This window comes from Rhipicephalus sanguineus, chromosome 6 (assembly GCF_013339695.2).
Source record: "Rhipicephalus sanguineus isolate Rsan-2018 chromosome 6, BIME_Rsan_1.4, whole genome shotgun sequence".
Taxonomy (NCBI): Eukaryota; Metazoa; Arthropoda; class Arachnida; order Ixodida; family Ixodidae; genus Rhipicephalus; species Rhipicephalus sanguineus.
Window position 1 is genome coordinate 36,645,965 of NC_051181.1, and position 23,706 is coordinate 36,669,670.

The 23,706-nt window shown below is 46.6% G+C and overlaps 1 protein-coding gene across 1 annotated transcript in view; it reads right to left on the reverse strand.

Annotated features, from left to right (window-relative positions):
• LOC119397198 (uncharacterized) overlaps window positions 1–23,706 on the reverse strand; it is a 55,950-nt gene that overhangs the window by 15,810 nt on the left and 16,434 nt on the right. The window contains exons 3-4 of the mRNA XM_049416488.1: window positions 19,883–20,044; window positions 14,827–15,030 (exon numbers count right to left, since the gene is read on the reverse strand). Of these exons, the coding sequence (XP_049272445.1) occupies window positions 14,827–15,030; window positions 19,883–20,044 (366 nt within the window). The remainder of the gene's footprint in view (window positions 1–14,826; window positions 15,031–19,882; window positions 20,045–23,706) is intronic.

The following is a 23,706-nucleotide window of genomic DNA, read 5'->3' on the forward strand; positions in this document are numbered from 1 at the left end:
ATTTTTGGTGCTGAAAAAACAAATTTGTAGCAACTTGAAGGAACAAGCACATATTTTAATCGGCTTAGAATACACATAACATTCAAACAGCTTTTGGAGAAAGCTTTTTTTAACAGATTATCGCCAGGTATGAACTACACTACCTTACAAACCACGCAATTTCTATAACCCGGGTAACAACATATGAAATAGATAAAAATAGGTTTTCCAACTAGGTTCACTTTACATTTGAAAATAAGAAAAGAAAAAAAAAAACATCACACTTCTCAAATAATAAAAAGAAACTGATTGCATAAGAATTGTAGTCTCATAGCAGTGGGTCTTTCCTTTAGATAAGCAATACCATTTAGCAGATTACTGCTTTCACTTTTTGTTGGTCTCCTTATTTAGCTTTTCAAGCTTCCCCAGAGCTTCCTGTAGGTCAGTGTTCCCCTTCGTGGAGGGGGTGGGGGGGGGGGAGAGGAACGCAAAGTCTGCCGCATACCGCCCATACTTTGACTTAATCGGGAGTGGGGGCGCTGCGACGAACCTTCGCCCCCCCCTGAAGGGGAACCCTGCGCACGCCTATGAGCGTAATAGTTTCGAAACGCTCCTTGATGTCGCCACCATGTGGATGGTCGTACGAAAGAGCCAGAATCGGCGCTGCGGCAAGCGAACAAACAAAAAAAAATCACGCCATATCCCCGGAATGAATGATGATAAGTGGGCGAAGCTCGAGAGGGGGAGATCATCGGTAAACCGTAACTCTCCCGCGAAAGTTAGCCCATTACATCATTAGAAAGACGTAAGACTGTGCGTATATTATACAAAATCAACTTTTATTTTGTTCTTGTTCGTTTGTTGTTTCGTTTCTTCGTTTGTTCTTTTCATTTCGCCGTTGTCATGGCGGCTGCATTGCGAGGTCCCTTCATTATGACGGCTTTATGGTCCGTGAAATGAAGCGAGAGAGGTTCTTGTTCTGGCTGCAGTGAGAAGTTTGCAAACACTAAGTCTATGCACGTCCCTCGGATCGTGGTAGGTTGCAAATGGATACATCTGAGTGCGTATTTGGAAAGCATGTGCTGCACGATCCAGTCATTGGCAATGAGGTCCACGTTGAAGTCCCCAACCAGCACAAACGGACAGTTCTTGTACTTGTTGTCGTAGTCACGTAACGCAGCGTCTATAAACGACTTGACGTCCCCGATAGACAGGTTGGGTGCGAGGTACACGGTCATGACGGCGACTGAATCGGTGGACCGGTGTTTCGATGCGTGGTGGCGACTCCGGGCTCGATTGTCAGCTCCGCGATGGAGTGCCAAGCATGAAGCTTACCCCGCACCTCCACCAGTGTAACGACGTGGGATCGACGAGGACACGGAGCACGACAAACAAACACGCTTTATCGATCAGAGAAAGAAGTGCAACGTCTTCTACGTCCCTGCGCTGGGCCAAGAACACTCGCGCTGCTTCGTTGCCATCACCACTGGCACATACGCGCGGCATAGGCGGTCACGTACGAGCTAGGAGGGACAGACCCACGGCTTTAGGAGCTTCGCCCCTAAAAGGCTTTGTAGTGCGCACTTGAGGCACTATTTACAGCGGCACTGCATTTACTTCCTCCTTGGCGGCGTCGGCGCAAGCCAGATGTAAATTTGAACTTGGTGGTTAGTGCCTATATATTACCGTTTAATGCGTAGTTATGCCGCGTTAACGGCAGGTATGTTTTAACGAGATTAACGCACGCAGCCGGAAATATTCGCTCTATCCACCCGAAAAATACTCACCTTTGCTCACTGCGGGAGAACACACGCAGCAGCGTCGACATCAAAACCGTAGCTAGCAGAGGAACAAGTTATGCACAATAAAGAAACTGAGAGTGAAAACCCCGCTATGCACTACGTATGCCACTCGATAGTTTTCGCTACGCGACAGTTGACAGTAGCGCCAGAACACTGAGCCTGCCAAGAAGCAGCAAGCTAGCGGAGCGGCAGCGCATTTTTGGGCGGGGGGGGGGGGGGGGGCGTCACACATATTTACAACCGCTCAGAGGCGATTATCACAGTACTATGGAAGCCTCCATTACAAAGGCGCGTAGAAGGAGACACGTTAACGTGTTCTGCGAAAGTATTCCTGGCGCTGCTTCTAAAGTTACATTTTCCCACGCTGAAACTGACATGGGCTTGAAAATTCTTGCTTGTGAGGCCGTGTCGGCGCATTTCGGCGCAATTTTTGCAATTCTTATGCTTTTGGAGCAGCTTGGCGCAGGAAAACGGAATCGTATCAAAAATGCGCAATATGCGCAGCTGTCTCACCCCTGCACTCTTTATAACTTAATTTCCACACAGGACCATGTATTTTTAACCTCATAATATCCAAGCATGTCTATTCAAGACTTCATTATAACGAAGTTTTCCTGTTCCTGTAAAGGTAGACCCAGGCAACAAATTGAAACTTATGCTGGTCCCGATGGTCAAATGTTTCAGCTACACGTGGCTTTTGTGTATGCATTTTCAGATTGCAAGCTGCATGCCAGAGTGGCACAGGAGGAGAGCACGTGGACACCCTAGTGCGTCGCATCCCTGGTATCACGCACTGAGCACACCACCTTGGTAGATCCATATTGGACTCCACGCATGATTTGGTGGTTTTCTTGTTACCGTGTGGCAAGCAGCAAGCACGAATGCCAATAGAGGTGGCAGTACTAAACATAGCCTCCTACCTATCTTGCAAGCAATCTCGATCATTCAGGCAAGGAATATCACCAATAAGGCTAGCTATCTCGATAAGCGAGAAGGGGACATTACCTTTCAATGTCGCCTGTGAAAGGTGATCTTTCGCTTGTAAGGGTTATCACTGAGCTTGCCCTCTGCGTTACTGAACTTGTCTTGGACTCACCGAAAAAGAGAATAGAGTACCAGCAAAAGCACTCGGAACAGGCCAATTTCACCCAAAGTAAGAACTTTTTCAGTCAGTGCAAGTTCTAGCCTGTTAAGTCGCTGATAGTTTTTTTAGTTGCTCGCATTTGGTTGCTCCATTGCTATAACTCTGTAAAATTGTGAGATTTTTCTGCAAAAACTAAGAAGACTTCTGTTGGACCAACGCATAGCGGTAAGAAAAATTTGCAATGCCATATCAGATTAGCTCAATTTTTTGGAAGTACTATTGTGTGCATCACGTTGCAACATAGAAAATGCGGTTAAAGTGAACAAAAGTGCCATAAATCAGGTTGGCACCACGCTCTCGCTGAAGTTCTTTTGCTTCTGTGGAGGGCATGCAACCGGTTTCGACACTGCGTTCATCGAACTCAGCGAAGGGCAGTGTTGCACCACTCTGGGAAATATTTAAAAGGGTCGTGAAATGTTTTCCGAAAATTTTGAACGTGTGTTTTCGGAATCCTGGCCGTCCATTTAACATTATACCTTGACTTGTTTTGCCGTGCAGGTTAATTTCATAGCTATAAAAACACAACTTCTACTTCCCACTGCATGTTCCGCTCAACTCTACAGCTCCCGTCATCTTAATCAGCCAATAAAAAAATTTCCGTCTTCAACAAAACGTGGCGACGCATAGAGGCCTGTTGAGCCATAGTTGACCGAGGTTCGGAGCGTCATACTGCCATACCTGCCAACCTGGCGACATAGAAATTAGTAAAACACCCATGCGGCGGGGGCGGCGGGGGGTAGCCAACCAACTTTTTTGTTTTTAAGTTCCGAGGGTCTTGCCTTTAGCGACAAGCTTAAAGGGACCGACAACTGATTTTTCTCGACCCAGTTTTTTACGGCGCGACAGGAAGCTTACCCTTCGTAACGTTTGTAGCTGCAGTGGTTTATCCTAAAAGCACGTAGTTATTTTATAAGCAGTATTTTTCGATCTGAAAGGCTCCAAACACGCATGAAGGCTTGCTCCAGCAACACTGAGAATTGATAGCAATGCCGCTAGCCCTTGTGAAAGCTGTCGTTGTTCTGCTTTCGCAGGAGTTACTGTAGCTATGCTTAACCACCTTTATTTTGAGCTTTCCAGCCATTTTTGAAAATAGCAAGCTGTTACAATGAGATGATGTGGCTTTATACACCTTCTCGGTATTTGTACAGCGTTGTGCGCGCCTGCGACCAAGGTTGCCTGCGCCTGTGTCATGGATGGCTTTTCGCGGCATGGTATCATTACGCCAAGCGAAGGCAGCGCCACTTTGTTGCATACAACTAACGCAGGCCTATATGTACATTTTTATGGAGTAATATCTTTTAATATAAAGAAATGAACAATATTTCAGTACTAACAGAAAAGTCATCGAATGCATACACCAATCAATGGTCACGTGACCGGCTTTATCGGACCGTTTATGATTTGGCCGCTTGAGGCGCCAAAGGTCATTTTTCGCGACTTTCAGTGAAGAAATAAAAATATAAATCTACCTCTCACGAGATAAACAGGGTTGGTTTGAGTCAATGCGACGTACAACCTTTCCATCAGTGCAGTCATCTCACTTCATGTTCAGGGCGGTTGTCGGTCCCTTTAATCATGTTTTTGCAGCCGTAAGTAAAATCGGTCAGAGAGTAATCAGCAAGAACTCAATTGGGCAACAATTTATTTTTGCAGTGACTTTGCTGTTGCGGACTTAGCCCGCTTGAGAAAGTTCTCCGCGTAACTTTGCTCAAAGGAAGTTCCACTCTGGTGCCCTTTCACCATCAGCAGGCTCTCGAGAGTTTTTATTGCAATAGCGATTACAGTCGCCGACCGTTTATTCGGACTCGGCGGGAACCGCTGAAAAGTCCGAATAATCGGGAGTCCGAAAAAAAGGATTCACCAGAAAAAAGCACTTTTATTGGCCCAGCGGCCGAAAAAAACTTGTTAGTGCGCGTATGCACACATGTACGCTTACGCGCGACCAAGTCGGCCTGTATTTCAGCCAATGTTTGGCCACCCCTGCGGGTCGGCAATAGCACTGCAACAGCCTACGCTAAATCCGCATTTGATGGCTGTGGTGTGGGAGGTGCATCATCACGGCAGTCACTGTCCACATGCGCTGGTTCGAGTAGCTGACGGATGATCTCATCGCCCAACTCGGCGAAAACTCTCAAGCAACTTCCACCTGGCGAATAATCGCCGCTTTTTTTCGCCATCGTCAGGGCCTTGTAGTTGCCGCGTTTCTTTTGTTCCGACGGCGCACATGGAACGGGCAGCGTCGGAGCAATTTCAGCAGATCAGGCCTCGCACGAGCAGGACACAAAGCTCGGGATGCAGATCAGGCCTAGCCACAGAAATATGAGAACGCAAACCCTCACACGCCAAAAGGAAACGATGTTGGTCTAGTTGATGTTGCAGCGCTTCTGTAATCTGTTGTCGTATTCTCTTCGTCCGAATTAGGATCCGCGTCGTACTCGTACGCGCTGTCATTCGCCTCAAACGCCGCACAGAGCCGATTCCAAGCTTGGCTTGGCTTGGCCTGCTGTTTGGCCATGGTAGCCGTTCAATGGATACGTGACTGGCTAAAGCCACAAAGCAACCGTTACGTGTAGCCAACAAACATAGCCTTCGAGATCGGTAACTTCTGCGTGGATTTTTGACACTGGCACGACCTCCAGTTATAGCCAGTGCAACATTTCAGTGCTGGCAACCTAGTAAAAATATTGTAAACATTGCTGACAGCTTGTTAAGGCGTTCAACGTCGCACTCTATCAGCCAGCCGGAGTCCGAAAAATCGAACGGCGGGCTGTGGGGCGTCCGAATTTTCGGTCATGAGTTTACATTACTTCAGTGGGACGAGTGGCGGTGCCGCGAAGGTGTCCGAATAAACGAGCATGTCCGAATTTTCGGCGTCCGAATAAACGGTCGGCGACTGTATATGGACAGTCTCGACGGGTTTTTGCCGTTGCCATCATGTCCTTCCGGTATGAAGTCCAAATTGATAAGATCCCCCCGCGCATTGTATGTTCTACCGCGGGTAAAAGTGCGCGAGCGGGGGCGACGAACGCGGCCGAAGCAGAGTTCAAACAAGCCGGCCCATCGCTCGGAGGGTGCATGCGATAACATCACCCCGCTCGAGAGGCCTGCCGTCGAAGCAGACAGGAAATGCAGTGGCGTAACTAGGGGGGGGGGGGCAGGGGGTTACAAGTGCCCCGGGCGCCACTTGGGAGAGGGCGCCGAACCGAGTCCGCCCGACATGCGCTCGGGGACTTCCTGAGGACTCCCCGCGCCTCGTGGAAAGGTCGCCCCTACAGGTTCGAAACCAGTGGGGGCATGCCCCCACACTCTTCCAACACCCCCTTCCTCGCCTTCTTCTCCGCTGGTACCACCCGTGAGGCTAGGCTCCTTTGACTAGTTAAATGGTGCTCTTTTCATTCAACAAACGAAACACAATCTTCTGGAAGCCCGTGGCTTCTGACATTCAATTTGTCGGCGCTTTGGCCTTTGTCTGCGTAAGCAGCACTGCTTTTTTTTTCGTCTGGTCCAGCGTATCCTCTGTCTTGAAATTGTTCTAGAGGATGTGAAGGCTTGCGCTATATTCTGTAGCCCTTGCATTAGCACGTCTCTGTGGCACGACTTCGGAATGCCTCTCGTTCTCCCCCGCCCCGCTTCTTTTTGCTCATATCGAAGCCCATGAAAAGCAATAAAATAAAAAGGTCGGTCGAAGCCCGTTTCCATATATGCATGATTTTAACCATGAACGTACCCATCCAGAGTCGTAGACAAAACCTTTTCTTCTGGGCTTCTGTGTGATCTGGAACGTTTTTGTATGTGTGTGCATATACATACATATACAAAATGTAATAATATCGGGGCGGTAACCTCCTTCTAGCTTCGCCACTGAACTTATCGCTTGAAATGTTCGTTTTCTTCTGGTTTGGCACAAACCCCCTTGGTTCTTCCACACATAATAACCTAGTGAAAATCGAAAAGGGAAAGCGCTGCCCACGGTCATGTTCCGTAAGGGTTGCGATCGAGCAGCTCTTTACCAACTCATCAGACATGTCAGCCTCCAAGCTTACGGCTAGCTTTCATAGGCACACGTCGAGATGAAATAACGAAATGAAAAAAAAAAAACCTAAGTATAAGCTTTCCTGCAAGGTTTTTTTCTTGTCTTTTTCAAATCAGAAACTCATTCACAGATTTCTTTCTGCCATCAAACTGCGTCACCCCTCCTCATTTTTATCTGTGTATCGGTACCTTCCCCACGACATTTTCGCACATCAGCGTGAGTAGGAAGGTGTTGACTATAAGGAATGACATCCCCGAAGTAATTTTTGAGAAGCCTTCGTGGTGTGGGCATCTTCACATGAAGAGGGAGGTGTCAGGTGTGAACTCGCTGTCGCTAACCAAACTAACATTTGCGTTCCTAGTCTGCAGACAAAGTTGCCTTCTAGGAAGTGCTTGCTGCAAACACGTGCGCGGGACTTCGGCTCATTGCCACTTCTAAGCCAGCTTTATCAGCCTTGCGTTGTGATGTTCGTTATCCTTAAATGAAAAAATCCGTAAAACAGGGGGTGGATGCTCGAGCCAACGTTTCGACAAGTGGACTTGTCTTCTTCAAGGCTGGAACTGGAACGTTGGCTCGAGGCTGGAACGTTGGCTCGAGCATCCACCCCCTGTTTTACGGATTTTTTCATCGCAGCTTCCATCTTCCACTTCCTGCCGTTTTTCGTTATCCTTAAGTAACACCGTAAATGTGAAATTACACCCTGCTCTTTTTGCATGCGCGGTGCACTAACTGTGTCACACAGCATCACCAAAAACATTGGTTACACTTTTCAAGCTGTTGTTGTTTCTAGATGCCAATGCACATGAATTGGTTGTGAAACGAGGCTGATTGAAGGGGGAAACTCAAAGGAAAAAACGCGCTCGGGCCGCCGGCTTCCCGTTCTTAAATCAAGGTTCCGTGAAGCAAGGTGGCATCACGTGATCGAGATGTTGTAGCATGTCGACTGCAGTGCCCGTGTCTCCAGTGGTGGTCCTCGCGCACAATAGCACTAAAGAAACACAGGAAGTAGAACTGCAATGGCAAATTATCATATTACGATCACATTCGTGCCATTATTACTGTGAACTGAACTTTAACAAGCGAGATAATTGCGAAAAACTGAAGGATATATACATGCACTAACGCCACTACACGTTTCTCGTAGTTTCTCGTAGTGATCACAAACACAGTCCGGCCGTGATTTGCCCAGACCTATTCATCTTGATATCTTTCTCATTCGTTTCGGTTTGTTATGTTGCTTCTGCCGGTGAGCGCGGTGGCAATACAGTCGAACTCCGCTACAACGAACTCCGCTTCAACGAAATTTCCGGTACAACGAAAAATTCTCGGTTCCCCGTCAACAGTCCATAGGAGTCAATGCATAAATATGCTCGCCACAACGAACACTTTTTCTGCTGCCGTTCCGCTTCAACGAAATTTGACGATGCCATTCGGGGCTCAAACATTTAATTTACCGTGCAATAAACACAATCTCGGACATTCTGATGCATTTTAGAACATAAAAATACGAATTCAAAGTCTGAATCGCGTGTTGGAACCACCATACCGCCGCTGTTGACTGAGCATGGGGGCCGCCATTGCTTGATAGCGACGGCGATCAGACTTCCCTGCTTTCGCAACTGACTTGAGTTGCTTCTGAGCCGCAGACAATCCGAAGCCAAAGCTCAGTTGTCGACACTGGAGTGCAATCGCGAAACGATAGCTTTTCCGATGCCTTTCCAATACTTTTCGTGCTTTTCGCGCTTCGCTAGTGGTCAGAGCGACGGTACATCCGCCACATCCACGTTATCAACGCGAGCAGCCCTGGGGTGCAGTCGCGGAATGGGGCCTTTTCCAATGCCAATGCTTTGCGTGCTTTTCGCGCTTGGCCAGTGCGACCGGTGGTCGGAGCAACAATTCGTCCGCGTTATCAACGGGATCAGCCAGCCGCGAGTGGTGGATAAGAATAGCATAGAATAAGGCATAAGTCATCGCTCCGCGATAGCACGCCTGCATGTCGCCGTTGTCGGCGAATAGCTAGTGTTAGCGTGTTGGTGCAACTGTGCAGTTCGTGTTGCGCGCCCGTGCTTGTTTGATTCGTTCGCGGAAGCCGTTGTTTCTGCATATATGCTGAATCTCGTCGCTATGCATATATGAGAATCGCGTCGTAACGCTGCTGGGTACGCAAAGGAAGCAGCAGACACTTTTTGAATATTGGAAATAAAAGTTTCACTGTTCTACTAGCTCAGGTCAGCCATATTTTTTTTTATTTCACTACAACGAAATGTTCGTTTCAACGAACATTTTTCCGAGCACCGTCAATTTCGTTGTAGCGGGGTTTGACTGTAACAGCAGCCAGGTGTAGTCTGACCCCAGTAATGTTGACGTGTTTATACGAGCGAACCTTGCAGCAATTTTGCATCAGATTTCACACGTGTTCTGCCGCTCTCCCGCAGTGGGGCTTCGATGGTTTTCATTTCATGGTACATTTCTCCTCACTGGTGCCCTCCCTCCTGCTCTTAGGATGCGTGCCGCATTCCACGGGCGGATTGAATGGCCCTGCACGGGCCTGCTCTGCCGCGGCTCCCTTCATGACATGGCGCCTCTGCTCGAGTTCTCCAAAAGGAAAACACCATTAATAAAAACGAAAAATTAAATACGCAAGAACATAAGCAGTTTTTGGCAATCGGACGCCTCACATGCCGTCAACGAAAACGACGCTTCGCTTTTTGCCGGTTGGAGCCAGGCTTCGTACGCAGAGCTGCCGCCGCTGCTGCGAGACCACGGGCGATCATTGCAGACTCACTGAAATGCAACCCTCTTTTCCATGTTGAGATCTTCCCTGTGAGGTTCTTTGTCGGCAACCACATCTATCACGGCAATCATGAATGCCGCGGCTTCACTGCACCGCGGCCAAGCAGCAGCCAATTGCACGCGTGGTGACGTGTGATGGAGCTTTCTTATTCGCTGAGATCAATCAGATTCGTGACGACATCGCTTCAGCACTGAGTCTGGGGCGAGAGAAATTGAGTAAGAAATATTCGGTCTTCGCTTATGGCCTTATCTCCACTAATAACGTATCTTTTCATACCCAACCTGCACGCATTCTTCAATGCCCCTGCTCATTCGACCTCAACTTCACATTTCTCGTTAGCGTATACCTTTAAGGTTCCTAACCGACTGCGCGTATCTGATGCCCAAGCAGGAAAGTTACACCAGAAGAGGATCGATAACGCTCATGTTTTACTCGCTGCCTCGGGGGAGTGAGTAAAACATGAGCGTTATCACTCATGAACGTTATCGCACATCGACTTCACTGTCGGCTTCAGTGAGGCAGTTAGCTACAATGACACTTCATTTTCTGCTAATATAGCTCAAGATTTTGCGTTTGATGTTTGATATAGACTCTGGATGAGGCACAAAACACACGCAAAAAAAGGCTAATGTTTCAAGTGGATGACGTCATTTGAAATAACTTTCCTCTATCTCATATATTGGTCATTTATGAAGGCGATTTGGCGCCGCGATTCCAACAACATATATGTACCTCCAAAATGACTAAAATCTGGACGACGATGCTGAATAGAGTTTTGTCTTACGGTTGTGTATCAACACATGTTGACCGCAGGGATTCCCTCAAGAAGAAAATGCTTTATACAAGTCATGCCTGTGTAGCTCATGACTGCACTTATTAAGATAAAAATAATTAAAAAAACATGCGATGAAGACAGTCCAGTGCAGGCCGCTGTTCGCTAGCGAGAGGTCCGCGGGTCGCGTGTTTGAGACCCCTGGTTTAGACTGCAGCAGACGGTGGAAATGTGTGACCTGAGAACGACAGCTCCTTTCTAATGCGCGTGCGCCATATGTCAAATATAAAGAGCGCATTTTTCTTGGCAACCATTGTTCGCAATCAAAATAAGCACCGGCGCCGCAAAAGGCAATAATATATGCGACAACAGGGTTTGCCGGAATGAATTTTTGAGTGCATCATTAGCACTGATTAAAAGAAATGTAGGCGTAGTGTGAAGAATTTATGTATGCAATAAATAATTTGGACAATATATTTGATCGTGACGTAGCCAAAAAATGATAAAAACTGTTTACATGCCTACTTCGTCGATCTTTTTTTGTGGTTGTGTGTAATTTCCGAAGTTTTCGTGCAAAGCGAGACGACAACAGGACAGTGGCAAGGTCCATTTCTTCTTTCACATTTTTTCTAACCTTGTGGACTTCTGGTGTGCCTTGCGATGAGTGGATGTGCAAGACTGCTTTAGTCCACTGCAGTGAACAATCAATCAAGAAACCGCTCATTCGCTTGCCCAGAACAGCCAGATGGCTTTTTCTTGCACATAAATAATAATAATAATAATAATAGCGAGTTTTAGTATAGCGGGAAACGCTTACGTTAGCGTTAGCGTGTGTCTAAACGCTAACGCTAAAACGGAACGCGCTGCGTGTCAACTGGTGGTCTTTTAGTACAGCGGAAGGCATTCCCGCTAACGCTAACGCAAGCACATACGGCGCCATCTAGACATAAAAACACTAAATGGACTGTAGAATCCACAAAAGCCCCACCAAGTCGAGCTGATCCAAAGTCACCACTGTTGCGTCTCCATGTCGCGTTTGCAGAAGTGCTGAGTTCTGACACATTGGTATTCTAGGCACTATAGTTTCTGTTGACAAGCCGCGTTCGAGAATTCTTCAAGACCCCTATTACCTGGCCTTTTTAAGCTGGGACGCATCACGCGTCACATTCATGCACTGCCGCGAAAGGCATGAAGGGAAGCGACGCCGGACATGTATGTGCTTGACTTGTGGCTGTATCTTGGAAAGAGGTGACTAAAGACAGCGTCGCCATCTCTGCGCTGCTACAGAAAACATGAGCGAACCTTGCAAACAAATCTTGCTAAGCCTTCTGCAGCGCAAATCCACTTTGTGTCTCAAAAACGGAGCTATTTTATCGGCGGTGCACGGTTGGCGAAGCCTCATTACTCAAAACTAAATCAAATACGAACATTATTAGAAAATGAATAAGTTTAATAATGCAGGACGACGGCTACAAAGATTCGAAGTGGAGGGCTCTCGCTTCAACAGGCACCGCCATCTTGCCCTACGTACGGGATCTCTTGCGTGCGTTAGCGTTGAACGCTATATTCCAGAAATAGCGTTCGTACGTAAGAGGTCGGGCTACGTTTACGTTCTGCTCATGCGCAATTAGGAGCACGCAACGCTAACGCTAACGCTAAATCCTTGCGTTTGCTGTTATCCGCTATACTAAAACTCGCTAATAATAATAATAATAATAATATATTAATAATCGCTATCATTACCATCATGAAAGGCGCAGAAATATATTTGCCATGGGTGCCGTTCTATCTAGGTACGCCACTGAGGAAATGCCCCGCCCGTCTTTAACGAGCCTTAAAAGATGCGAGGGGGGGGGGGGGAGTGTCGTGTCTCGCGAGGAGCAACTTTGAATCTAAGGGCGCTATCTCGAAAGCGATCACAGCGGGCGGCTCGTATACCCTACTACGTGCTATGCTCTCAACGCGAATTGACTATGCGGAGAGCAGCTCTCCCTGGAGCGGCCGTATTCTCTTACATCAGCGTTTTGTAGTTACGCGAGATCGGATACAAAACAGTTAGCTGCCAGCCTATCTTTGTGTAACACTACAATTTGTTGCTATCGCATTCATTGCTTCGCCCTTGTGGTGAAACTGTGACTTTTTTCACAGACAGATGTGCGAAACACCGAGTTTTGTTGACAGTGCTGAATATTCTCTCGCACGCATTCCGCATTACTGTGGGAAATGGAGAGAATGCCCAGCATAACCAATGATTTTCTGCGGAACCTGAGCGATCCGTCAACATTTCCAGCAGCTCCCAAACGTGCCCACTGCACGTCGCACCTGGGCTTAGCAGTCCTACTGCGTCGCACGCGGCAGCCGGTCATACGAAAAGCGACACGAACAGTGTAGTCCTCACCGCCGACCCGCGAACAAAGCCTACTGCCACATGTTTAGCATACGCGCCAAGGTAGCATGGATTCGTAGCCAACCTGGCGACCCCCAAGAAGATGACAGAAGTCGCTAAATGTTGAAGCTGCTGCTGCTGATGATAACACGAGTACGTATCGTCCTCCCCTAGCGGCGGAAAGTACCACAACGCCGTTTTCGTGGCCTCTGCGACTAGCTACGGCAATGCACAGTAGGTGATCGTGAAGGCCACGCTGCTTTAATAGATATAAATTTTTTTTTTATCGGAAATGATGTTTTCTGTAAAATTTCAGGTAGCATTCGTAAAATCGTAAGCGAGGTCGAAATTCGTACATTTTACGGAAAATTCGGAAGGGTTGGCAGGTATGCATACTGCTTCGGCTGAAGCGCCTTAATGACGTCACGCACAAAAACCGTGCAATTCTAAAATAGTCGGCCTTTCCAAGCTGCATCGTCGCATGTTAGAACCACGGTAGAGGAATATGAGAGGTCTCTCATTGGCGGCGTTTCACCATGCTGAGAATGCACTGACTACTTGCTTGCGTTTCAGCCATCCTCCGAAGGGTTGCACTGTATGCTCGGGAGGGACATCGTTCGTGCACGTCGCAAGCAGTTGCGAGTATTTCTGTGCTTTGAGTTGGTGCACGTGTGTTGCTTTTGCGTGGTTTTTTGCGGCATGAACCATTGTGTGAACCTGTGACTGGCAAAAAATATTTTGACCAGTGCTGCACGTCATGTCGGGAGAAGTACTCGTTTTCTGCCCCGAAATACAATGAAAGACTGGGTACACGGCACGTTAATACGTGCGAAGATGATTTTATTGCTATACAAAACGAGCATTCACTGTGTTCGGGCACGTGGATCACACTGAACAGATGTCCCCCAGAAGAGCGTGCCATCTGTCGGAAACTGCTAGAAGTGCACGCTGTAGTAGTATGCTGGGGCGGATGCCCTTGAGATACCTTTCATATTCCTCCACTGTGGGTAGAATGGAGTTGGCTTGTGGCCTTTTAACACTACTGTGAGCTAAGAAACTTGCCTTATTATTATTTTCCTTCTAGCCTTCATATATGTAAATGTATTATGTTAGAGCAAACGAATGTTAAAACTATGTTTACAATTTCAAGTGTCTTAAGATGACGTCACTGACTAGTGCCTATGCCGGCGGGCAGTGCCGCGTTGTCATTTTAGGAGTGCATGAAGGCTAGGTTTTCAAACGTGCCTTATTAAATATAGACAGAATATTGCGCCGAAATATTTATGAATTGGCATGCCCGATGACTATTGAAGCAGTGAAAATTACAACCCAGCAGCTCTATTTTATTTTCACGACCCCTTTGAGGCTTTAATGGCAAGTTGCAGTGGTGGAGTGTGTGCAATATCTTAACTCGCACTGATTACCCCTGTGTTGGATCTGGGTTTCATTCAGCTTTCCATGTGCCAAACGGATCCTTGATGAGGACATCCTTGACACAGCAAGTAGACCAGTGGCTCTCGGCTTCAAGAAAAGCTTTTTTTTTTCAGTAATGAAAGTAGTTTCTTCATGCCATCCTGTTATTCAGACATTTTTAGCGGCACCACCTACGTTAAAATGTAAATCGTCAGCGACTATACCTTGCACAAAAGGCCGAATTTCAACATAATATTTCAACATTCACTTACAAGACCAACTGAGTTAAGCAAAGGTTCAAAAGACTGAACTACATTTAACTGACACTGCCCAAATTCTTGTTTGCATTTGCCACAGTCACATGCAAGATCAGCATTTGACATCGCTGTGACAGAGTGCAACCATGACAGGCACATAGAATGCCCTCCACGTGATCCAGAAATTCACTTAACCACTGTACCGAGTGCTGCGCTTGCATGAAAATACACAAGTGGGGAACTAACTTGGCAAATGCGGCAGCCATCAGGGAGTGACGGTAGAAGAGTTCGGCCCTCCTGTGCTTGTCCTCGTGCTGGGCCCACTCCTCGGCCAGGCTGTCCCTGGCCACACGGCTGCTCTCCTCGAGGGGCACTTCGTCCAGCAGGCTGGCCAGGATGAGCTCACTCTGGCTGCTCTGCCATTGGCCCAGAGCCTCCTGGTGGCAGCCCCTGGATACATTTGTTGCTGCTCTCAACACAAAGAACAAAACGTAGCCTAAACATGCCTGAGGAGTCAAGAAAGACTTAAGCTGCAGCATCATCAAATCATTCGTACTATAACTTAAGTGATGCAACTTGTATTAACGCAGCTATGGGCAATCGCTATACCCTCCGTCTCAGCACTGCTCTACCTGCTTAACTCATCAAACACGCAGCTAGCAACCATAGTGCAGCCGTCACCGGCGACAACAGCACACTCGACGAGTCGAGCTGCACATTCCCTCTGTGTGGCCTCCGCGATCAACTCTGGCAGTGGATCGCTGAGGCCATGTAGAGAGAAGCACATGGTCGAAATCTGCTCCACAAGGTGCCCCAGCAATACCAGATGTACACATCCTATTCTCCAGTACACCAATCATATTCAAATGCCAAAAAGTATGTGGACAAACAAAAGTTATCTGAAAGTGATCGCCGATAAACGTAAACACAGACGATGTGATGGTGTCTTCAGAAGTGAAGTTACTGCTGCAGAGCCATGGATCCTGGCGTTGATTGGAATTGGATGGTGAGAGCCCAATGCTCACTGCACCGACAAGCTGAAGCGCCACCGCTCGCCGGCTGCCTAAAGATACACAATGTTGTAGCATTGTAACACAGGCAGATGACACTCAATGACAAGCGGAGGTCCTTAAGTGTGGTAGTAAATTGTGATTGCGTACTATTGTCATTCTTACTGATTTTTTTATACAAAACAAATTATAAAATGTTTCAACTAATACGAACAGCATTTGTCCACAATTAGATTGGAAAATTTGTTCGCGATGTATATTGGACATATCCAATCAGCTCGGTTGCCAGTGCTACGAATATTGGAATAATGTTACGTATAATGGAAGAGGGCAGTTTCAAACATGTTTGGTTGAGCCGTGGCGATCTGTAGCGATTTGCAGGTTTAAAGTCTTGCAATAAGTTGCCCAGTTTATGCAAAGAGCATAAATCAGTCTGCAAATGATCCCTAGGACTTGCTCTACTGGCTCAATGCATATGTACAAATCATCAAAATCGTTTATAAGGGGAGACATGGCCCTTTAAAACATTTCAAAAATATATTTTTGATTGATACTGGTGAAAATTGCTGAGTTTATGCGTATTTATGGGCTGATTTGGAATACACAATTATCTTTCAAGCATAATATGGAGCAATATGTATCCATATTTAAACTTTTTTAGTATCTGTCTTACAGCAATATGTAGTTTTTGAAATACCCAACATTTCACGTGCCTTTCTGGGAGCAAAATTTTTCCTCAGCTGAGAGAGTTACAAAGTAAGCATATCACAATAATCTGGAATGAGAACTGTATGCAGCCAAATGTGAATGGATATTCCAAACCAATTTGAACAAAAATTATTGTATGTTGTAAATTCGCTAGCAAAATCCCAGATTGACATCAACTCACTGGTGAATATTCAACACACAATTGCTTTTGTTCAAATGGGTTTAGAACATCCATTCTTGTACTGCATAGAGTTCTCATTCCAGGTTACTGTGATAAGCTGATTTGCTTTGTTACTCTAAGCTCAGTCTAGGAAAAGCACACATTGTTGCCCATTTGCACAGGCTCATTTCATGCTCGTCTATGACCTGTGTTCGTTAAAGGTTGAATGAAGTTTGGGTCAGTTGCCCTTGCCCCCGCCTCTACCAAGGATCCTAACATTAGATAATAGCGGAACACATCCACAGTTCTGACAATGGCGGGGAAAATTAGCTCTGGTCGATGTTTAAATGATAGGCTGCGCAAACACCACAACTCTTTGACCACTACGGATGGGGCTAATCTGCCCTGTCAATGTCAGAACTGTGGATGTGTGCCACTATTGTCTATCTAATGTTGGGATCCTTGGTAGAGGCGGGATCAAAGTGGAACGTGAAATTCTTGAGGCATATCACATCAACATGCACGGTGACAATTGTGTCAGCAGCACTACATCCATTTCTTTGATGCAGAAGGAATGTGGGCTCCTATCACTTTGGTGTTAGCACCTGTTTTCAAGTAGCCCATTTTCTGTTGTTTGAACAGCACATGCGCCCCCAGTTTTCCTGGAAGATATTGTTGCTAATAAAGCACAGTTGATAGTCAAGTCGTTGAGTGTCTAAGCTTCTGTTTCTGCTCATGCAGGAGCTCTGTGTACTCAGCCAACACAGTGCCTTGAAAGTGAAGCCATTCTACCCGCAGCGATGAGGATATCCAACACATTTCTGAAACCTATAAAGCATTTGCCTAGCTTTGAACACATCCGTAGCGTGTCCAGTGAAGAAAGACACCTAACAAATGCAAACTTCAAAGGGCTTCGCTCTAGAACTTTGTGTCATGGATCAAAAACTGTTTACATTCCATCCGGAACTGAAGCAATCCTTTGAGCTTACTTGAGTATTCTTGATAATTTGCTCGACTTTGTAGCCTATACCCACGTTTTCAAGTGGAATATGGTTCTTAGCGTTATCAACGTTGATCTTCAGCAGGCCAACAACTCTTCTCTGTCTGCGTCTTTTGCGCTTTCAACCTGTGTCATGCCAAACAAGCAAGCCCAAACAGCTACCCTAGCCAACAATTCCTTTGGCAGAGAGGATCGAACATTTCAAAAACATCGTCAGCAGCTTCCTGAGAACAGTTTCTAAATCCCTTGCAAGAAAAAAAAAATCATTGGTTTGTCTGTCTGGTACTCTACCAAAAAAAGCTTCAGTGCCATTGCCACACACAACACAAAATTCAACTTTGCTGGTAGCAAAGCATCACAGCTGAATCGTTCTTGAACGAGGCACACTTTGGCAAGTTGACATCTTTTTTTTTAGCAGTCTCAATGTACTTTTTGACGTCGGACCACACCACCAATGCCCTCTCAATGACAAGGACATTCCCCAACCACCTGTGGGTGACAAACATGAGAGGAAAAGTGTATTGGCCTGTAGCGGACGAAAAGTCCTCTCTCTGTGCTGGGGCATCTTCAAAGAGTGTGCACAGACTAGACAACAAGCAATCAAGTCACCGTTTAGTAGCTGAAACTCCTGCTCTATACGTGTTAGGCACAGGTCCACACATTGAACTTAGTAATGTTCTTGCAAGTGCTCTTGGAGGCCCTTAAAGAACTTCTGATTAACAGTGGGACCATCCATAGATATCTCAAGAATCTTTGCCAGGGGAAATGGCTAAAGTGCACTTAGCAATTTTTCCTGCATGTCATCAGCTGTAGAATGTCCCAGAAAAACTGAGGTATAATACCTGGCCGTCACTTTCAGAGTGGAATCTGAACACCTCACGTGCAAACATCCATTTGCTTACTCTGCAGATTGTCATTTGCTAATTCATCGAAAAGTACGACAAAGAATTCACACTGTTCTATCTCTCGCTGCAAGGCCGAAAGAAACAAAGGCCGGAGACCATGACAGGTCACACAGGCACATTTCTTTTCACCACAAGAAAACGTCTTTGCCACTTAACTGCCCGGGAACCTGCATCGAAAGAACTCCCATGCATGGGATGATGACGACCAGTATGAGAAGTGGGATGTGACAACTATCGAACTCCAAAGAATTTCTGCGTCAGTGACAAGCTTGCGCATTTTAGAAGCATCATTTAGGCTTGGCAACGGCAACAAAGACGCGGTAGTGCAGTGCTCTGTCGCAACAGGCGTCAGGTAGCTTTCCAACGCACTCTCTTGCCCCCCACTTCATTGCGCCAATATGCTTGGCACTTTTCATGCCACTCTTTAAAGCGGATTTACCCATGGCAGTCACATCAAAAGTTTTGCTACAAAGCTTGCACTTAGCCCGATGCAGATACATTGTGTCAGGTGCAATGCACTGCTAGTAGTCGTCATGGTGGAGCCACGTAGTCTGAAACTTGCTTTTTTCGGGCATTGTTTCACATATCAACACATCACTTGCACTGACACGTAGTAGGCACGCTCATTCCAAAAGGCGCTGGCAGCACAAAGACACTAGGGCCTGCGCACAAACGTGGCCGACACAGCCGGCCGCATGCCTCGGTTATCAGTGATGGAGACAACGGAGATGCCACAGCAATGGGGCAATTACACTCGCAGGCGAAACTACTTCCGCTAGCACCGGCAGTGACATTTTCAGCCATTGGCACAACGTGTACAGCAAACACTGCCCCCGAGAGTCACACCACTCGCAACCGCGTCGTGTCCAATGTCTAACGTCCAAGCTGCCTCCCGAGAGTAGGCTAAATAGATATAAAAACTGGTACGTTTTCTTGGCCGCATTTCAGAACTCAAACAAAAACAAAAGTTCAGCAACGAAAACAGTTTTCATGAGGATAAATACCAATTCAAATATAGCATTCAACAAATTCAAGATTTTTCATGGACCCGCCACGGTGGTCTAGTGCGTATGGTGCTCAACTGCTGACCCGCAGGTGGCGGGATGGAATCCCGGATGCGGCGGCTGCATTTTAGATGGAGGCGAGAATGCTTTAGGCCCATGTGCTTACATTTAGGTGCACATTAAAGAACCCCAGGTGGTCAACATTTCCGGAGTCCTCCACTACAGTGTCTCTCATAATCATATCGCGGTTTTGGGACGTTAAACCCCAACAATTATTATATTAACATTTTACAAAGAGTGGTCAGAAATTCAAGGTTTTGAAGAACCTTGAAAAGCGACTTTAAATTTTCAAGGGTATTCAAGGACCTGTGTGCACCCTGCAGAAGAACAAGACAGACAACGTAACATTAGTTAACTCCTATATTTGCCAGGACTGTACAAGTGCAGTTTCACTCCGAGAACTAAATAAAATTATTGCTAAAGAAAGCCGACTTATGGTGCCGTCAATGGCTCACCTGCAGATGCCCTCCGTCTCGTTCTGCAGCCCCTCACGGAGGATCTCGGCTACCAGTTGCTCCTGTGCTTGTTGCTCATCCTCCCGTGCCTGCCGCTTGGCAAGAAGCTTCTCCTGCAGGCGTTGTTCTTCTGCGCGGAGGTACTCCTCCGTGCAGGTTGCCCTACAACACGTGACAGTGCCCGTTGTACACAGACGGCACACAATTGGCCCATTCAAATAGCAGGCAGGCAACTTCAGATTGCTGCCTGAATAAACATAAGCTTGTGCAAAGAACTGTTGTTTATTAAGGGTGTGCGAATAGTGAATTTTAGAATTGAATCAAGTGTACCGTAAAATCCCGAGCAAGCACCCCCCCCCCACTGTGAAAGAAAATACCACAAGATTTGGAGGGGGGGTCCCTTGCTCGGTCATGGATCAAAATTCAATATGGCAGCGGAAGAGCCGCGTGTGCTTCCAACGAAATGTGTTAGTGAATAGGAATACATTTACTGTCGTTACTGGCCCTCGTCAAGCAAATAAAAACACTGAAGCCGTGAAAATGGAGGGAGGGCAGGGGGGTGGGGGGCACTTCCTTGGACATTGGCGTATACAGTAGAACCCCGCTGATACGTTTTTGAAGGGACCGTAAGAAATAAACGTAAGAGGCGGGAAACGTAAGAGCCGAAAAACAGGAAAAACGACAAAATATTTAGTGGTACAGAATTTTATTTCAATGCTTACGAGCAGCACGAAAATTGGCGCGCTCAGCCGCGATCTAGTCGATGGATAGAAACGCGGAGCTGGGGACGGCCTCATCCACAGAAATGTAATCAACGTATGTGATCTTTTTAACACCAACAGCTGTAAGCATGAAAGAACTAAGCACACGCAATCACGACCAGCGCGGCGAGTCCGACCGCGAACCGCGCGCACGACCATGCGAGCTCCAACCAGCTCGAACCGCTCGAACTCCTCCCGTCCTCCGACAAATAACGATGATGATGAGTCTACGCCAACGTGATGGCAGAAGTGAATGCCAATCTCGAAGGCCTTGCTTTCGCAAGCAATTACGTCATAGACGCCATGTTTGTGCAATACAAATCTCAAAGGCTGTGCTTTTGTCAATAGTAAATGCCGATCTCGAAGGCCTTGCTTTCGCGAGCAATTACGTCATAGACGCCATCTTTGCAACGCGAATCTCGAAGGCCATGCTTTTGTTTGCATCAATTGAAAGATCCTGTTGCTTGCGCCTCTCATGCGGCTAATATTACGGTAAAACCAGGCCAAGCTGCGTGAAAATGCACCATGGCCGCTCTCTTCGGTAGTCACTCGGTCGGCTCCTAGCGCACTTCGCGACGTATCATACGGGAACGGTCCGACAGTTACGACGTAACAGCGGAGTTCCCAATACATTGTATCCTATGGGAGCTATGCCGGGACCGGCGGAAAACGACGTAACAGCCGGGAAAACGCACCAGTGAGGAACGTAACAGCGGGGTTCTACTGTATTTCAAATCTGCAGAACAAGGGAGGGTTGCGCTTGCTCGGGATTTTACAATAAACATAATAGTGATGATGCCGAATTGAATACAAACACAAATCAAATGTCATTCAAATAGTTTCCGAACAGTATGCGCCTGTGTTCATCTTTTCCTTTCTCTTGTACAGTTTCGTTGCACTAGAATAACAGAGAGCTGAGCTAGTTGGTAAGTATTCATTCTAATAAGACAGGGCGTGCAAACACGGACACAAGAAAGAAGTCAGGACACCACAAACGCCGTTTGTGGTGTCGTTGCACTACTTACGATAACATTAATGTCCAAACACCAACTCCCCCAACATTCAACTCGTTTCAATTGGGCAACCATTTTCAAAACAGCTCTGAATTCCACATCTTATTTGAAAGAAATATTCACAAACTATAACAAAGGAACATTACGATTACTTTTCCCTGCAGAAAGATGCCACAATTATATAACCTGAGGCAAGCTTGTATACAGCAGTGACTAGGGACTTCAAGATTTTTTTGCAACCAACTACAGTATTCAGGGTGGTACATTGTCGCCAGCTTTTAAATAAAACTGAAACATAAAAAATAAACAATGCTTCATGAATCAACATCATCAGGAACCTTATGACGATGATGATGATAGTGGATTGAGACTCTCACTTTGGCAACACTGGAGTTTTAAAGAAAAACACCTTCATTTGGTGATCCATAACAATGACAACAGTCACTGAAAAGGTTGGGCTACATGCATTTGGCATTTTAATGATTAAAACAAGAGAGTTTTTCCATTGGTGCTGATTATTCCTAAAACTAGTATTTTAAAAACATTCGGCATTTCGAATATGCACTATTCTATTTGATCAGCATGTGAAATAAAATGCTATTCGATTCTTCATTCGAAATTTTCGAATATTTCCACAGCCCTATTGTTCATCCTATTCTGAGATGAAGCCACTGTCTAAGCATTACGTGGGCATGAGAGGATGGCTTCATTACCAATCACTGTTTGCGTTGAACCAGATTCCAACCGATGCAGCTCTGCAGTAGTCGTACTGAAGCTTATAGCGCACAAAAAAACACGGACAAGTGCTAGATGTGACACACGTAGTGCCCGTGTGTGTCACATCTTTCTTTGTCCATGCTTTTTCGTGCACTATTATAAGCTTCAGTATGACATACCAACATGCCCAAATGCCATGGTACAAATCTGCAGTAGTATTGTGCCTGCAACAATGAATGAGGGTAGCGAATAAATCTAAAACGAACGTATCCCAAGGTTATTTCACCTGATGGCAGTCACGTTTTTTTCAAGCAGGTGCATGTTTTTTAAGTACACTCGAACCTCACCATAATAAAAGAGCACACAGCTCAGACCACTTATAACATAACCACTTAAGTGCAGGGGAGGCTATAATGCAGTCTTTTCTGACTCCTGTTTGCCCTTCGAGAGAGCGCTCATTGTGCAGGCCCCAGAGATGAAGGATTGGTTATTGTGCAGCTCAGAGAAGCAAGGTAGAGAGCGTGCTTCTTGGCGGATGTGTGCCAGCCAAGAAGAGAGAGCAACAATGGTATTAAGGAGAAGGAGGTGCCGGGGAGTGAACAAACAAACGAGGAAAAGAAAGAAGGCCGCATCAACAGCATGTTGCAGGCACGCAGTGTGAGGAGGAAGAGCTGTTGCCTAGGCAATAGAGAAGCCTTTACTTTGGCCACTTGTCGTGCGTTCCACACCAAGCAGGGTGTCCGCGTCTGCATCAAATGCAGTTTGCCAACTCACCGAAAAGTACGACAAAGAATTCACACAGTTCTGTCTCTCGATGCAAGGCTGAAAGAAAGAAAGGCCGGAGACCATGGCATGTCACACAGTAACCACTGCGTGGCGTTTAGTTCCTTTTTAACAGCGGAGCTGTTTAAGCTTTTCGTTCCGCCTTTTTGCGTGACCAAAGAAGCTAAGCTGCGCCTAGCTTGTGCAATGCAATAACTCGGCCGGTGCACACACTCTTCGTCCTCTTCTTCATCTTAAAGGGCCCCTCACCAGGTGACCTAACGAATTTTAGTTACACATTGCAAGTTGTTGCGAGCCCAATAAAGAGCATTATGCCGCAAGAATTTTTCTAATCGGTCAGTTAGAAGCTGAGAAAAACAATAATTTGTAGCGGCGCGAAACCATGATGCGAGGAGGCGAGCTGCAAACCCTCGCCGCTCGCCCCGCGTAGCCTTCGCAAGCCAAATCCCTTCCCTGCCCTCTTCGGCACGCGAGCGGAAGGATCACATAACGCATGCGCATGAACACGTCATACGCACAGAATGTCACGAGCGCATGACGCGCCCGAACC